The 17,196-nt window shown below is 27.3% G+C and overlaps 1 protein-coding gene across 1 annotated transcript in view; it reads right to left on the bottom strand.

The window, feature by feature from the left end:
* The window catches only part of LOC100572013, an 85,823-nt gene continuing 68,627 nt past the window's right edge, over nt 1–17,196 (bottom strand). The window contains exon 4 of the mRNA XM_003244299.4: nt 1–6,318. Coding sequence (XP_003244347.1) covers nt 5,919–6,318 — 400 coding nt within the window. The 3' untranslated portion in view covers nt 1–5,918. The remainder of the gene's footprint in view (nt 6,319–17,196) is intronic.

The following is a 17,196-nucleotide window of genomic DNA, read 5'->3' as shown; positions in this document are numbered from 1 at the left end:
TAAAATATAAATAGAAACAAATCGATATCACAATAAGTACTTATAAGTAAGAATCATTATTTAAAAAAATCGTTTTAATTGACAGATAAATAGTGGTCAAAATGCTGATGGTAATATACATATTATATACGTATACATGCATAATACACATTGTTATATATTATATTACATATACATACAAATATATATATTATTGTATAATCGAATGGTGCAGCTTTTAAGGATCACTTAACGTTTATAGCTTAGATTTACACACATATACGTCTACTGTAGAAAGTACAAGAGTAGCATTATAAAAAAATAAGTTCATTTTCATATTAATATTCTATATAAATTCATGCCAGGCGTAGCATTGAGAAATTCGCCGTAAATGTGAAATATATGGGATATTGTAAGGAACAGAGAGAACGTTCACGAAAAGTTTTTCTTCCCATTGATTTTTTCCGCGATACCACCCGCATATGTCTGCTCGACCGGAATTATATCCTAAAAAACTTCCTCGGATAAACCAAACAGAGTTTTAAGGATATTCGATTGTAGGACCCGTCAACAAATGCGTGACACACAAAATATATTATATTGGCGGGAGAAAATGGTTTTCGTATTAGGTATAGGTTGTGTGTTTGAAACAAGTACGCAGTACGCGCGTTCCGTGTTAAATTTAAAAATGTACCTACAATATTATTATCAAACTATTTTTAAGAATATAATAATATAATGTTAAAAAAAAAAAAAAATCAGTTTGAAACAAAATCAGTTAGGTATTACTATATAATAATAATATAAAATAATAGTACATTGTCGGTCGCCTGTGGTTTTTAACAGCGTATAGCAAACGGTTCACGCAGCTACTCATGTCCGTTATCACAAGCAGCAAATACTATAAAATATGCTAAAAGTACCTATACCGCAGGACGTTTAGCTCAATAATATTTAAAAATGTAAATGGCATCTATCGAAAATGTCACTGAACAGCTCTAAAGTATAGGTGCCTTCTACAGTTATCTTACCCACCCATACACACACACACACACACACACACACAAGGTGCTTATATGGTGTTTTTAGTTTTTGTAATTTCGTATTTGCGTACACATACCAAAAATATATCTCATACACTGAATATATATTAGATAAAATAATGCATGTTATATTAATATGTACCTACATAAAATATGACATTGTATAGAGGCAGGTAGAAATATATGTCTGTATAGCATTCCAGAATAAACAATTCGTATACCTACCTTCTCTAATCGTCTAATGCGTAGCCGCTTAGGTAAGTACATTCTATATAATATATGAACATGACATATTATACTATATTATTTTGTAGGTATATACATATACCGTCTAAATACGGTTAAAAATAAATAATTCGTCTAATTAAAAAAACCAATCTTTGCAGTTTCAAATAGTAAATATAGTAAATTTTTTTTTACAAGCGTTAGAAAAAATAAATTTAATCTATACGTCGTTATAATATGTAACTATAATATTATGCGTTTTCGTATAATATGAATCGATTTTCTATAACGCGTACTTGCGGTATATACCGTATATCCATGTACCAGCATATAAGGTACATATAGGTGTTAAATTTCTAATAATGCACCGACTTTACAATAATACCGAGTACGCATGTCCGCGACGAGATCGCGAGAAGACGAAAATATATAAGTAAAAAGAAAATCTAAAAAAAACGGTGAAAAATATATTCGCGGGCTTGTCGCGTGTGTAATAATGGAATCGTTGTACAGTCAGACGGTGACGACACGTGTCTTAACTCTGTTGGTACTAGATCAAAAATGGAGAAAAAAAAACATAGAAAATTCAAGTCAAAACCCTAGCATTGCAGTTTTGGGCGTTTGAATGCATGATACGTGTCCCGAATACGTAAAAAAAAAAACTTTTCGAGTCGGTTTGTGATTACCGTAGGTACGTATACCTATTATGTAATATTATAATATATACGTATGGGGAAACCTTTAAAATATTTTCCGACAAACGTGTACTAAATATTTTTTTAGAATTTTCGCTTAAATTTTTCGTGCTCATTTTGGTGAACACGAGGGCCCGTGTACCGACCGTCACGAAATACAGAGATACAGCGAGACCCCTGCGTGTGCTAAACATCATTAAGTTTAATTGTAATCTATAAAAATCCAATAATAATATTAGGTCCTATTGTGACGTAACAAAATTAAGTTCAGAAAAAAATATAATTAAATCCAAATAATGGCAATACATTACCTGATTATATTATAATACTTTAAGAAGTACCTATATAGGTATTTTGTTGTTTTGTTGACTATATCTAAAGTTTCTAAATCATCACCATAACAATTTAATTTCGAAAACTTCCATACGGTTTTATGGGGTTAACCCCATTAATCCCATGTGAAATTCAGCCTCGTGTTTTAAAAGTATTCGTAAAACTAGAACCACAAAAGGTTCGATGCAAAACACAATAATATAATCGAACATTCCGAAAATACCGGACGTAAAATTAATAAACACACATACGTACGATAGAAGGTATTGTTGTCAGCTTCTAAATTTTAAAATTAATGTTTTCTACTGATCGGATAAACCGCTTATGGTTTACCTAGATACCTACACACGAATCGGGAAAATACGCTTTTAGGTAGATAGTACGTATAATTTTTAATTTTTATATTAAAATAATATTTAATAATATTTATATATTATTTTTTTTAATGCTGAGAAGTATGTATTGTATAATTTTTAATAGCAACAATTGCTTATACCTATACCAACACTGCCAGAAAACGTTTGAAAAGTAGTGATAACTAAATTATATTAAAAATAGCGTGTAGAATATTCAAAACGAACTGTGACTTATTGGAATTTTAGAATATGAATAATAAAATGAAATAAATTTTAAAGTTGCAATTTTTGAGAAAAATGTTGTCGTATTGTACATATTTTACACTTCTCGTTCATTATAAATATCAATGATTTACAGAAGTATTCGTCCCGTTTGGTTTGTAAATTTAGTATACAATTGTGTGAAGAATATATTATATTTTATGGAAAACCCCGTATTCAATATTGGTTTATATATACCTACATTATTATTTATATTTTTTTTTATTAATATTAGATGAAATTTTAGAACGAAATTTTTATATTATTTTCGTGGAATATGATTACTTATCGATTAAAACTAATAGCATGAATTATTTTAATTTCCAATCAATAGAAAATGATTTTCCAAAAGGTTTTTAAAAAAGGTGGAAATAAATGGGCATTATATGGATGGATTTGTTTCACTGCCTGTGTAATGAATGGACATTGTGATAAGTTGTATGATCCATCATATATATTTTCTTTTATCTTCTCCTGAATCGATATGAGGATGTAGAATTTTATTGTAATAAATCAAATAATTTCTCTATGCGCACGTTATTTTAAAATATAAATATCACGTGTTTCACAGCAAATTAATTAAATACAGATGTTCCGAAGAAACATGAATATAAATTATAAATTATGAATAAAAAGCTAAAAAAATTAAAAACCCACACAAACTGCAAATGAAAGGATATATAAAAACTGACCGGAACTTTTCAACACATAATACATTCAAATCAGAATTTAGGACGAGCACTTATAGATATTAAAAAAAAAAAAAAAAACAATAGACGAATTGTTGAACGCGGCATATACAATATTATAATTATTCAATTGTTTGTTATTTTGGAAAATAATTGAAAACGTAATGATCTAAAATTTATCGTAGATGTAGGTAATTAAGTTACCAATGTAAATGTATTTCTACAGTGTTGTCAAGTTGACGATAATGTAATCTAGATGGGAGATCGAACATCATTTTTTGGAAGTAGTCAAAAGGTAAATTTTACTCTTTAAACAATAGTGTAAATTTAAAATTATGTAGTATAGGCACTTAGCTGTGAAAATAGCCTCATATTCTTAATATTTTAGACTTTATCATTCCAGAAACGAGGTCTATTTTTAATCTGAAAATTTACAAATAATAATATTAAAAGTCAATTTAAAACAAAATGGTCGATGATTTTCAAATCAAACTCCACCAAATAATTTATTTATTTTTAAGTAGATATAATGCAATGTCAAGTTATTCAAGTCATATTATATTATTCGGTCTATTGATTAATATATTGAACAAAATTTCATTGATATGAAAATGAGAGAAGAATAACTATAATGTAGAAATATAAATATTATTGGTGAATGAGTAAATTATAAAATCCAAAATTCATGAAATAAATCTTTTATTCGGTGGGAAAAAAGTCATTTTGGCCTTTGGTTTTTTATTTTTCCCTTGTGAAAAAGGATTAAGATAAAATATTGATATAGATGCCAACTGTCATTTCGACCCCAGACCCTAACATTATTACTATTGGTCCTAATATTTATACATTTCATTCATTTAATATTATTTCATAATCAGATTGCGTATACAAATGTATAATTTTTGAGAGATGATTATAGAAAATACGTTAGAATTTATAACATTAAATGTATTGCTTACACAACGCTAACATAATATAATTGTGTTTTAAATAAAAAATAACTCCGTGTGAACAACGGAAATTTTCTCTGACATGAAATAGTATATTATGTTGTAGAACGATATTAGATTGTCTTTCGAGTCAAATGAAAATAAAATTGGGAGTATTAAACAATTTGAAGGCTTAACGTGTTAAAAAGCCTAAATATAAATTTAAACATTTAAAGCATAATGATAAATATATACAACAAATATAACAGTGTTTTAATGATGTATGATATAATATTATATTGAAGTTTTAAAAATAATTTGTGTTTTGATAGAAGTAGTTTTGATTGTATTTAGTATATTTACCTTATTATTCAGTAGGAGCTCCCAGCTCTCTACATTTTTTGGTGTATTCAGGAATGGTATAAAAAGAATAAAATTATAGGCAACGATCCCAGGAATCATCAGTGTAAAATGCGTAAGTAGGTACGTAAACTAGTCTGCTAAAAATTGGGACAATTTCGAAAAAAAATTATATGCAAGGGATTTTCAGTTTGGATATTGTACATAAAGTGCAAAAATGTGTATTACATATTTTTTTGATTTTTTTTTTTCAATATTTAAAAGCTATTTGACTAGTTACGCCGGTATATACTATATATTATATATTGTTAATTATTATTATACCTTAGGGGCATATTTTGACCTGCGTAATATGCATAATATACCTAATATATGTGAATATATTACAATATTATGCGTGACGAAAGTCGTCGGGATTTTGCGATAAGTATTATTATAATAATTACATATATACAACAAACGTAGTGTCAAAAAAAAAAAAAATATTCGTTAAACTATTTTTTGTAGTAGTTCGAAATGCGCAGTAATTATAGGTATATTTTGTCGGCTGAAGGTTGACGGGCAAGAAAGTTTTAGAAGACCTTCTTCTGCTGTCACCCTCTTTCTCTCACACACTCCTTCTCACTCTCTTTCTACGTTTCTCTACTACTCACTCGTTCTATACACATAACAATATATTATATGCATAATGAAATTGAATGCGCCTACTCGACAAACACCTAAAAAACTAAATAAAAAATAAACGCAATAGTATCGCATGCAGTGGTATTAAACCTACCTAACAATATTATTATTAAAACGATTGAGTTGAAATCTTACGAGCCGGTATTATATATATTATTATTATAATACGTCTTTGGCACGTTCACATGGGATTGTTGTTGTTGTAGAGGATGACGCTGAAACGTCTCTGGGCCTTTTTGAACACTGTAGTGACCGCGTTGCTGGCCACCGACGTCCACGTGGCCGGGCCACTGCCGCCGTCCGAGTGCCGATAGTGCGGCACGTGACGGTGGCCGTCGTCGGTCTCGTGGAACGGCAGCCGACCTCATGGGTGGTGGTGGTGGTGCTGCTGCGGCGGCTGCGGCAGTGGGTGATGATGGTGGAGTTGATGGTGCGGTGGGTGCTGCTGTTGATGGTGGTGTGGGTGGTGTTGGGGCAGCGGGTAGCTGTCGGGGCCGACGACGACCGCGGACTGCAGCTGTAGGGGCGCGCCGTCGTCGTAGAACGCACTGCCGCCACCTCCGCCCCCTTGGTGCTGATGCTGATGATGTGGCTGATCTTCACGATCGTCCACCGGGACGCCGCCGCCGTCTCCGACGTCCGTCGGGTCCAGCTCGTCCGAGTACGTGGTGCCCCGGCTCTGAACAAGCGACATGCTCTTCTGGTAGCTGAACAACTGTCGTTCCAAGCTGTAGTTTTCGGCCTGCAGAGCTGTGATCTCGCGTCTGTCGTAAAAAAAAAAATAAACGATTTTTATATTATGTGACATTTACGCTTTTCAATATAAAATTGTATTATTAACATCACGTGTTTTGTGTTTACACAAACTAAAGACAACAAAACAGAATCAAAAATTACCATGGTCAAAAACTATATTATTATCAATTTTAAAAGCCCAGATGTTCATGACGACCAGTGGTGTTCTACGAATAGGAGACATGGACTCTCAGAAAAGTAGAGGAGTTTAGTAAGAAGTTTTCGAAAGGAAAATTCTAAAATGCTGAGAATGCCTTCTGGCCCATACAAGGATAATTGAACTAGAGATAGGAGAAAAATAAATAGGTAATCAAGAGCAGGACCTTCTTTAATACGTATATTTAAAATGTTTTGAAGATAATACCATGTATAAAAATTAAAAAATGTTTATAAAAATAATTGGTTGAAATTTACTTGAATCATACAACAAAATAAGAAAATTGTTTGACGAGAATTCGATATATTTTATGCGTAAATATCCGATTTCGTCAAAATTCAAATTTCAAACGTTCATAAAAATATTTGTGAAATAAATTATCCTCAATTTTTAATTCCAAATTACCCTCAATTTTTAATTCTAGTTATAACAGCTTTGGAGGAACCCTGTATTGAATTTTCAAATCTTAGCTATGTATACAAACATTTTTAGACACTTTTAACTTCAAAATAATTTCCAACTATTATGGATTTGCGCTCATTTATTATTTTTAAATTTCGGTAATAACAACTTATGTCTTATGAATAAGCTTGAATACATTTTTAAGTTCTTTGATAATGAAAAAATTGTTTATGATCATTTAAAGAAAAAAAAAAATATAAACGTCTATAAATAGCTTAAAAAGGAGTACAAATTATAGTTAGCATTTCGGGAAAACATCTACTATTATTTGTTTTAGATTTACAGCAAAATAAGAAAACCGTTATTTTTTGCTTGAATATTAAATTTCATCAAAATATAAGCTACTCAATAATCTAATCATTTTTACAGCTCCTAACAGACACAAATAAAATAATCGTAAAAACAACATATTTATCGCTCCGTTTAGAATCTTAAATAATATTATGAGCTGTAACACAAATGTTTGTAAAATAATACACATTACAAAGTTTAGAACATTAATGTGTCTGTCGACTGTCTTGTCATCGTCGTGTCTAAGCACTGCACGTGATTCCCATTTCCTATCCATCACCTGTCGTGATTTTAAATACCTTTGTAATTAATAACAATTATAATATGTTATACAATACTACGCAAGCGCAATTACTAGAAGAAACTTTAAATACACATCTATATTGATATACCTATATTATGTTGCTTTATTATTATTAATTTTTTTATATTCGTCACAGATAATGTACTTAAAATGTACTAATAGTAAACAATTACCGAGTCAGATAACACCATAGAGTCATTACTCTATGGATAACACCCCGGGTCTGATGTTTACACAACCGTCCCGATAAATGTTCAATGATATAATATAAATGTAGAAATATCGGAAGAGGCGGGGATGGCTGTACTCAACTGTAACCGACATGAGTTTACTAGACGGCAAACGTAATAAATATTTTTATTACATTCGATTTTACACAATACAAACGCGTCTTCGTGATCGTTGTAAACTTGACTTTTCACCCAATATAGTTGCGTAACTGTATACTATACTTAAAACTGTGATTAGGTATACGCAGGCGGAGATCGGTTGATATAAAATTAAGGGCGAGGGATGATACATGATAAATAATTTTGGGAAATTGTAAATTGGAGTAATGCGATGGGATAAAATATATTACAATGATTTTCTTTATGACCTTCTGTTTTTGGGCGAATTGATATAGAACGTTTTTCATAGACTTGAATCGTAATAAAATACTGGGCACACGTCATCGTACCTATTTCAGACAATCATGAAAAACTGTAAAAATAAAAACAATACATAAAACGGGTGTTAGGCACGTCATACCATCACTCACTTTCACTCAGGATATAATGTAGCGTATAATTACTATTATTATAAATTTGTGTCCGATTAAATTATTGAGTTGGAAAATAAAAATCTTGGGTGTTAAATATATTATTATGATTTATGATTACCTAACAAAGTTTAGTATAATAATGTATATTGTGTATATAGGACTAAACTTAAGAGTTTATGATTTTATGTGCAAAAAAAACTTTTTTTTAAATTTATTGTTAGTTATTTGTACTTTAAAATACTTTATCAATAGCCACAAACACTTGGATAATTTTTAAGCAAAATAAGCGCTTATTTAAATTTTAAGCACCCAAAAACTGATTTAAGTTTCCAAAGAAAAAAAAATGTTAAGCTACTGTAAAGTTATATAATTTATTCAGTTTAGTTATTACTTAAAAAAAAAAAAGTAGTGTGTTAATGTTGTTCTGAACGATTATGTGGTAAATGTTATATAATTTTTGGTTTAATGGTTTAAGTAAAATTTTTTTGATTTATGGATTATAATAATGCTTATATTTTATTGATAAATAGGTAAGTACTAATTAGAAATAAATACATTGTTATTATTCATTGAACAAATAATTTTGACTGGATATTTAAAACTTATAATTTAGTTTAAAATAACTGAAATTATATATTTGTATAGGTATTGAATAGTTAATGTACCTAAATTAATATCTTTACATTCGAGATCGATACATTTTTCATTATTAAATATCTTCGTTTATATAAACTTGTCATTGCAAAAAAGAAAGAATAACGAAGAAAATTTAATAAACACGTATTTCATTAATTAATTTTAGCTAATGTAACTGTGTATATTACAATTATTAATAATTAAAATAATTAAATAATGTTATGTTCTCGAAATATGAAAAAAAATATAATTTATTAAAAATAATTTGATTGAACACAAAATTGTTTTAATTTTACAATGTTGCTTATTTAAAAAAACTATCATATAATGATAGCGACTGATAATAAACTATATACAATTTGATAAACTAAAAATTATTTAAATTTGTTGAGTATTATATAATTATTTTAAATTGAAAAAATAATTAGTTTCAACAAATATGCAAATTTGTTATGTGTTTAATAATAAATACGCATCGTCATTTTCCGTACACTAAAATACATACCTAGTTAAAACGAAGGTATCAAGTTAATACATCGCAAATTCACACGTCAGCGTATTGCCGCCAGTTCACGTGTGGCGTAAATTCATCGTGTTGTTAATATTATATGATGAAATGTTAGGCGAAAAAAAAAACAAACTAATTTTAGTTTACCTAAACATTATATTATAAGTTTGAGGCTATTAATCTTTGGAAATAATGGAACTGCTGACGAAGTTGAAAACTGATTAATCGAAGAACTCTATAATAATTGAACGAATATTATTTGATTCGATTTTGCTTGCCACTCGTTTCACGCAGTTTAATAAACTTTTGCTTTGATTTTGATGCGTTTTAACTTAGCTGTGCTCAAAAATGTTGAGCGAATTTATGTATTCGTCGTTGTTATTTTTTTCGCACAAACCTGTATTTTACGTTTGAATTTACAAACAACGTTTGTTTTAATTTTGTACCCGTAGTCATATTAAATTGGATTTAAAAATAAAATATTGATTTTTAAAATACCGAGTGTATATAAATGTAATTTCATTAGTTATTTGTTATTCACGCATTTGTATTTGATTTTGTTAATTGTAAAACGTTTTAAATAATTTTGTTACGAAAATTCTTACCACATCGTTATTATTTAATATCTTGTGAGCATTCTATGTATATAATATTGATTTAGCTTTCATCTTTTAATAATTTACTTTTTTTCAATTTCGTAAAATATACTACAATATTTATGTAATTTTTTTATACCAAATACGTCATTATTTATTTTTATTATTTGAATATTTGTTGATGCATAAAACTGCAAAATATTGACGTGCATTGAATTGACGGGATATTAAACGACTCGATTTGTATTAAGATGTCAGCAAAATGTAAGTTTTGTATCTATCTGGCCCACGCGCTACATGGACTAGATAAATTCACGCAAAATCATTTTATTTTTTTTTTTGTTTTTTTCGTGATTTTAGAGTAAAATCACCCTTTGCAAAATCATAGATAATAATATTTTTGAACGATTAACATATTATCAATTTGTCTAAGCATTGTCTCTCACATTCTCTTAACATAGATTAATATCTTATGAAATAATGCATTAAATGTTGTACTTATTTTTTAATACATAAAATATTAATAGTTTAACCGTATATACATTTTTTTAAATATTGGTCATAACATTATGGTAACGACTTTCATTCTAAGTGTAATGTATACATTTCAATAACTATATTGAACTGCAATACGTTTTATACACCTATTTGTTTCGTACTGGTATATATATAAATATATTCGTGTAAATACAATGAGTTAATTTACAAGGTTAAATACTCGTTTCTAAATGCTTATTAAACAGTAGTAATAACAAATTAATATTAATTAGTATTTATTACTAAAATCAATAACCATTTACAATGATTAGTTTAAGTTACCTATGCGTTTGGACAACTACAAAAACATAATACACAAGTATAGGTAACTTAAATATAAGCTTGATTTGAAAAATAAAAAAATAAATTCAATATTCAGATTTAAAATACCGAAAGTGTAAAATATATTATTATCAGCTGCATGAAATATGTATTTATGTTTAGTGTATAATTTACATGAAATATAAGTATCGTTATAGATAAAATGAATACAATTATATATACCCATAAATTATAATAATTATATCAAATATTGTTTGAAATTTATATGTATACTTCAGTTTTATTATTTTTCTCCGGAAATTATAGAAATATATGAAGTAATTATGGTTAAAAAATGTCGTGTGTACTGGATATTAGCGAACAAAAATGAACATTGTGCGAGTAAAATTCAGTATATTCAAAAACAATACTACTGATTAAGTAACAGTGTTGATTACCATTCTAATAAAAGTTGCACTGAGTTATTGAAAACACGAATAGAATCTAAAAATATATAAGAAATATCAAACAGATACCATATTACAGTCAACAAAATTTCATAAAACATGTTTTTTCAAGTCGACGAGAATATATTATCAACAATGGCGACCGGCCTTTATACACTGTTCAGCAATCTTAACAAACACAGTTCATAAATAATTTATGTGATATATTGTGGGAAATTACACGAATGATCGTTCTGCTTTCTTTCCCGTATTTTAATTTAAAAATAGTTGAAATGAAAAGAAAATTAATTCATTCATTTCAGTGCCCTACTTATATAACTACCTTATCTTAAATTCAAGAAAGTAACAAACAAATAAAATAACACCCACTGAGTAACACTAATATGCACTTATCTGGCCTTTAAGCTCATATGCGTTTTCTGTATAGTTTAAAAAATTGATTGTATCAAGACATTGCAAGACTATTGTTTATGACTATATAAAAATAAAAATATATTAAAATGTTTTATCCGATTGAGTAATTCAAAAATATTTTTTAATCATTTTAACAATCAGAACCAAAAAAATAAGCAAGTAACTACGAAGGCACTTATACTTTAAAATTTTAAAGAATAAAATGTAGATCTAAATTTCATACATTATATTCAGTGGCGTAACTGGATAAAAATCTAGGGGGGGAATATAATTTAGTCACCATGACCCCCATTCTGATTTAGTCTTAGAAATCGTGTTATGGTTTAAAAACAAATTGTAGGTAACAGGTACCCATATTGTTAAATATTATTGAGTACCTAGAGAGGTCATTAATAAAAGGTGCTATAAGTAGTTTAAAAAGTAATTAGTGTAAATATTATATAAGTACACATATTTTATGTTTGGGAAAAAAATATTTTAATATTATAATATTATGTTAACAGTTTTGTTAAGAATACTTTTTAAATGTGAATTATTTGGGGGGGGGGGCACTGATAATATTACTACAATTTATGTGAAATTATTGTATTCTTGACAAGCAATCGGAAAAATAAACAATTAAAATTGAGAAATATTATGATGATAAGCTAGGAAAAACTTAAAACTTTAAAGGATATTATAGTTTCATAGTATTTTTGAAATCACAATATTACACATAATATTATGATATAGACGTTTAATACGTTTATGTATCAATATTAGGTATGTTACTTTTATAGTTATATAGTTTCATCCTTTATAAAGTTATATATCTAATACAGCCATTATCGTAGCTTGTAGACATCAATTACGTATTATAAATGTTCAAGTCTTAGATATAAAAATTGAACATTCAATACATTTTTTACTATAAAATAATTTTAAAATTTTGTCAAAATTTGAACTTAAATGCTTTCTAAAAAAATAACACTTTATTTTCTTGAATTTTTTTTTGATTTGTGAAGAAAACAACTTATATGGAATCTCCTATTAAATTTTCAAGCTTGTTAATCAAGCCTAAAACATTTTAAAATGCTTATTTATACTTTAAAATTAACCTAATTTTTTAAAAATTGTAATAGGTGAATAAAATTATAATTGAAGTATCGGTGAAATTCAGCATCTACAGTTAAACATTTTTTAATTACATTGAAAAACTTAAACCCTGTGATGAAAAACCGAAATTTTAAGCTGGAATATCCAAGTTCTTTAAAATTTAAATTTCATACTTTTTAAAAAATATTTTTGGAATTACACTCAATTTTTTTTTCATAATTCACAATATGAATAATGAGAAATAAGATATTATATGGAACCTTGTTTCGAATTTTCAAACTTTAGTTATGAACATTAAACATTTTATGAATTTTTCGTTATAAAATAATGCAGTTTTCGTGATTTTGATAAATTTCGTGAAAATGTTTACTTCAAACGCTGTTAAAAAAATATGGATACCTACGTTAAAATTTGTTTTTAATAACTTTATTCTAATTTGGTTTTAGATTATTATGAATTTAATTATAAATTCAGCGAGTGTGAATATATATATATATATTCAACGAATACCGACAGTTTTATGCTAAATAAACGCTGTGTTATATTATAACCAATTACCGACGGTTTTGTTGTGGGTAACAATTTTGATTAGAATTTCTGGTCTAATTTTGATCTTCTAAGCTGAATATTGAATAAGCTTGTCGTTCACGTTTAAATTGGAATGTATATCTACACCGGTTAATGTATTTTGCACGTATGCGGTGATAAATAATACTACATACGTACTACATCGGACTTGATTAGAGCTAACAATTAAAATTATAATTTTTATTAATAATTCACGTCAGATAATTTAGTTCATGTGGTTTTGACATGTTATAATGTATTTATGTTCGTTACACAAATATTACAGGATTTACACAGCATATAGGTTAGGTATATGGTAATTTATTATTTTGACAACGTTGCAGAGTGGAATATATTTCCACCTTTTTTAATAATATATGCATAACCATCCACATTATGTGTATCTATCCCAAATAATATTACATTTGTTTACTCTTCTTAATTAATCCAGAAGTAAGGTATTAATAGTTAGGTACCAATATATTGATAAAATATATTATATTATACTTTACGTGATAATTATTCCGACAATACGCCAATACTACGAAATTATATTTTGACAGTAATTTTATTATTTATTATTTATAAAAAATACAATTTTTTTAAAGTTCTGAGTAGAATATTAATATTTACTATAAATGATAAATTTATCAATATATGTTAATTATATATTAAAGCTATTAAATTAATAATAGTATGGTTAAATTATAAAGATAAGAATACATATTTAGATTGATATTTGGATAATTAACATTTACTATTATATAGTACCTATTATACGTGATACGTTTCTAAGATATATGCATATAAAACCTATAAAAAAATTTCTACTAAACTTTATGATAATTTTTCTAAGTCTTTATCAAACTGTATTGATTTGAAATGGTTTTAAAATTCAAATATGGATGAAATTCTTAAAAATTACATAATTTAATAATTATTAGTGATCACTTTTTCAGTGCCTATACAGTATACATACATAAGGGTGGAATAAAATACTTGACATTTTTTTAATTCTATTTTATTATAATAGTGTTAACAGTTTTTTCACTTATACAAACAGGGAAATAATGATTATTATTATAATGATTATTGATTTTATTAGACAAACAAAATAGTTTTTTTTTTCTTTCGTTATGACATGCGCACTGCAGTTAAGTTGCGTATAAAATATAATAAATTATCAACGTGCACAACATTAACTATACTTTGTAGGCTGTTTCGAGAAAAACGGTAAAAATAGCTCAGATATGGTTCGTAGGTTATAAAATATTTTATACCATTGCGTGTATTAAGGGACTTAGGTGGACGTTATACAGGTAGTTTTACACTGTAACCCATAAGTATAATAACTTGTATCATACAGATGTGTCCAAGACAGTTGTTTTTTTCCCATTTCCTACTAACACTCTCACAAATTAGCCGGTTTTCAAAACCGAGTTAATACTTTTTAACAAAGTGGCCGTGGGCAAGCAGATGGCCGATGGGTTATCTGACTTGATTAATTATGCTGTCAAAGGATATTCGTATTTTCAAGGAGGAAGGAAAAATAAGAGACCATTTTTTTTTTGTTGTTGTTGCTATCTATCCCCATGTAACCAACTGCGGTTGAATAATTTCGATTAAATTACGTCCAAAAAAGGTGGTGTCTATACTCAATAGGTAGTTTAGCTAGTTGATTAATAAAAAAAACACAATTAACCCTTTTACCGTGAAGCATTCATACTAGTAAGCGGTGGTCGTCGTTTAAAGACGTCAAAATGGGAATTGTTTTTTACGCCTTTATGGATACCTATCGTAAATAAATAATGAAGGCCAAGTGATTAACTGTATGCAAAATCCATTAAATACAACCGACGTTTATTAATGTATTAAACAATCCGGCTTTATTCGTTAACTAATTTTAAATGTTATGGTTTAAAAAAAAATGGAATAATATGAAAATCTTTTTCATGAATTAAAAATAATTTGGGTAAAATTACATTTTGCACAATATACATTTTTAGAAACAAAAAAATTAAAAAAATTATTTTAATAATTATGGGTTATCGTTGTCATAAACATTAGTCAAAAGCATTCTTTACATAATTTGTTGCGAACAATATAATTCTTGTATAGATAATTTTATTTTATTTTTATAATAGTTTTGATGGATGGAGTGTTTTTAGAACTAATATTTATAAATATATGCATTTAAGAACTTTTTACTTTTTAGTATAAAAAATATTTGAAACTACAACAATAAAGTTTTTTAAATTTAAATCTAAATATGGTTTTTATTATAACTCTTGAATATTATTATAGTTGTTTAAAATTAAAATTAATATTAATCACTTATAAATATTTAAATAGTTTAAAAAAATCAGTCAAGATATAAATACTAAGGTATATTGTACTCTTTTAGCTCCACTCTCACATCGCCAAGATAGTAATGTGATAATTATAATAACCAATTGCATTAGAAAAAAATAATGAGATGAAGAGATCTTAATTTTTTTTTTTGGGCAATGTTTTAAATAAGTAAATAGCTTATTAGTTAGCAACTAATAATAAAAATAAATGTATTAATTACATTTTATATTTCGAATGTATTAGTTATCTTGTATTCATAAATTTGAAGTCTTGATACCTTTAAAGTCTACGGTGATACAAACCATAAATCCAATTAAAGGATATCACAAAAAAATATCGAATTTTTAACGGAAACTCGTCTATCTGACGTCAATAATTCCTAATCTATTATAAATTTAGTTTAAATATCTCGTCACAGTCTCCAATATACGGTGTACAGTAAGTTTTTACTCAATATGATTTCTTCCGTTATTTGCATTACACATTGTAATACCTAATTCCTATGTTTGACGATTATTTGCACTACTCAATATTAGCACATAGAAGAAAAGTTTGAATAGTATATCGGTATAAATCATTGGTAATTTCAAATTAATTAATTCAAATTTCCTTTTGAAGTGGTAATAACATCAAGTTGTCTAAGTTTCGATATTAAGCATACATATCATACAATCTGTCCAATTATTGTAAGTTTGTGTGCTATGTATATTTTAATGGTTCGCAATACTTTATTATTATCAGATTAATATAAAATAAACTTTCGAACAAGTACAAAGTCAAATACTATAATATATTATAATTTATAATATAAATAAAAAATAGTTAGTAAATTTGAAAACATTTACGATACATTAATAAAACATGCTTTAATATAGCTTATGGCTAAATGGCTTTATAGTCTTTATTCCATAGTGACCTGTAGCTTATATTATATACTATATATAAGTATACTTAACGGTCACCACACAATTTTGACAATACCTTTCCTTTTTTCGTACCTACGTTTTTACAATCACTGTGACTATAATATCTAAATATACAAAATCATCATGTATAATATGATATTTATCACATATTTTAGATTCACTGAAAAGTGATGGTCTTCTTGTGATTTGTCCTTTTGGAGCTGTAATATTGCTTTAATCGTTAACCCTGAGAGTGGTTTGCTTCTAGTGGCAAAGGGGTCAAAAGTAAAGTTTATCGTATCCATTTTGCTTTATATACAACAAAATAACTAAAATTATTATTATTCGTTAAAATATCTAATTTTACCTAAAATTAACAGGAGGTATATAATTTTAACCTAAAATCTATAAAAAAAAAAATGTTCAATCTTTGGCTAAAAACACACATCATTGCTAAAACAATAAACATTCATCACTCCCTTCAGAATCTAATATATTTAGATTAAATTAAATTTAATTATTTCATGAACCT

The sequence above is a fragment of the Acyrthosiphon pisum genome, chromosome A3, assembly GCF_005508785.2.
Source record: "Acyrthosiphon pisum isolate AL4f chromosome A3, pea_aphid_22Mar2018_4r6ur, whole genome shotgun sequence".
NCBI lineage: Eukaryota > Metazoa > Arthropoda > Insecta > Hemiptera > Aphididae > Acyrthosiphon > Acyrthosiphon pisum.
The sequence above is the reverse complement of the archived record's forward strand: the minus strand, read 5'-3'. Positions and strand labels throughout refer to the sequence as shown.